We start from the raw sequence: 1,778 nt of genomic DNA on the forward strand, positions 1-1,778 counted from the left end.
AGATATTGTTAATGGGATCAATTAAAACATGCCACTGAAGTGGTCAACCAAAATATATATTGCACATTTAGAGGAGGAAATAGTTCATTGAAAGTGACAGAAAAAACAAATACAACTTTATAGTTCTAAGGGTCAATGCAACACAATGCGATTGTTATTAGTTTCATTTAGGATATCACATGTACATTCAGTTCCCTTTTCTTTTTTCTGATTCTTGTTCTTATTCAGTTAACACTTTGTGATTCCTTTTTGTGTTTACTGAGCTATCATATTTCGGTGTCAAAATGAATGGTTCAGTATAAGTTGCTGATGATCACCTGCTTGCAATGGCTGTATTACAACACAATGATGGGTTCAATGGTATGATATTGTAGAAGGAATCACAAATTTTGATGCAACATTGAAAAAAAAAATTTATTGCTTACTTACGCGTTCAAATAAAATAATTTTGGTAATAGTCAGACACATTGTACAAAGAACAAAACAATAAGGTGGAATGATCAAAAATTTCCCAAAAACACAATACGATTGCTTATTTTTATACAACATACACCAAATATTAAACATGCAAATCAATTAAACATCCTGAATATTCGATCCTAACCTCGATGCATACCTTCCCTTCCAGGCCTATATCTTGCTTCATTGATTGGTCCATTACAGAGGATATAATCGGTACCACTTTGATCCTACAAAGTTCATCATTCAACTGAATAATTTCCATGAATTTAAACTGAACACGACAAAAAATATTCGTTACAGAAAATGACTTCAAATTCATTATTATCTGAATGAAATTAAATAATTTTTACCGCATTCGGATCAGGAATAAAGGTGTACGTTGAAGAATTCGATTCGCGACATTCTTCATTGATAATTGCCTCAATCATCCGTAGAGCTTTACGGATGTTATGGTTATATCCACTGATTACAAATCTGGGATTCTGGTATCGGCGTGGAAGTTCTAATTCCGTTTCAGTCTCAAACGCTATCATAAGCGCCCGTTGATCTCCCACCCCAAGCAGCACATCAATCATTGTAACGGGGATCCTGATGATGGTACTAAGTTTAGTAAATGGTCGAAAGAAATTTAACTGTCAAATGATACTACAAAATAGATGGAAATTTTCATTCACCTGAAACTGACGACAGCTACAGCCGATAATTCTCTTTCGCGCTGCCGTTGCTCTTCCTGATAACGAATTCGTTCTGCTATCAGATCTGATATTAAATTGGCCAATTCATCTACTTCATTTTTCTGCGAAGGTCCAATTCTCTGCTGCAAAAAAAGGTTAACATGATAGTTGAATTTTATTGCCGGATAAAACCGCTAAGCTAACATGCAGTGAAGTTTAAGGGACTTCTAATTGCAGAAGTTTTATTGCATACAAACAACCTAAATGGTTGATTGAGAGTGTGATTAAAGTGATAGGAGTTGAATGCCGGAATTAAGGGAATAGAAACTGAATTGAAAGTTGGAAAAATAAAAATTAAATAAACTCACTCTGAGATGTTCCCTCATACTTTTCTGAAGCGCCAAAAATTCGAGCAACAAAACCACTCTAAGCTGACTAAAATAAAGTACATGATTTCTTCACGCTTAAATTCCAATAAATTGATACGTTTCATTAAAAAATAATAAATTTATAAACGAAAAAATCGAAGATAAAAATGATTTGGAAAAGGGTGAGGTACAAGAAGGATTGTCATAATAATTGAAGGTGCTCGGAGGAAAGAAAAGAGATGCTTAAATCGATTTAAAGGAAAGGAATTCAAAT

The 1,778-nt window shown here is 33.7% G+C and overlaps 1 protein-coding gene across 1 annotated transcript; it reads right to left on the reverse strand.

Moving 5' to 3' along the window:
- Nucleotides 1–596: 596 nt before the first annotated feature.
- On the reverse strand, nt 597–1,577 carry LOAG_15239 (hypothetical protein). The gene is made up of 4 exons (XM_020448908.1): nt 1,505–1,577; nt 1,137–1,279; nt 813–1,050; nt 597–689 (listed from the first exon to the last, which is right to left on the reverse strand). Exons 1-4 carry the CDS (start codon nt 1,520–1,522, stop codon nt 600–602), a joined length of 489 nt encoding a protein of 162 aa, XP_020300976.1. The 5' UTR covers nt 1,523–1,577; the 3' UTR covers nt 597–599.
- Between the last annotated feature and the right edge of the window lie 201 nt (nt 1,578–1,778).

Source organism: Loa loa, assembly GCF_000183805.2.
Source record: "Loa loa unplaced genomic scaffold supercont3.830, whole genome shotgun sequence".
NCBI lineage: Eukaryota > Metazoa > Nematoda > Chromadorea > Rhabditida > Onchocercidae > Loa > Loa loa.

What these genes read in the sequence shown, in the direction of transcription:
- LOAG_15239 (XM_020448908.1), bottom strand. An exon ending in GTAGCTGTCGTCAGTTTCAG is followed by an intron (nt 1,051 to 1,136) that starts GTGAATGAAAAT and finishes TACCATCATCAG; the next exon opens with GATCCCCGTTACAATGATTG. An exon ending in TTATTCCTGATCCGAATGCG is followed by an intron (nt 690 to 812) that starts GTAAAAATTATT and finishes TGAACTTTGTAG; the next exon opens with GATCAAAGTGGTACCGATTA.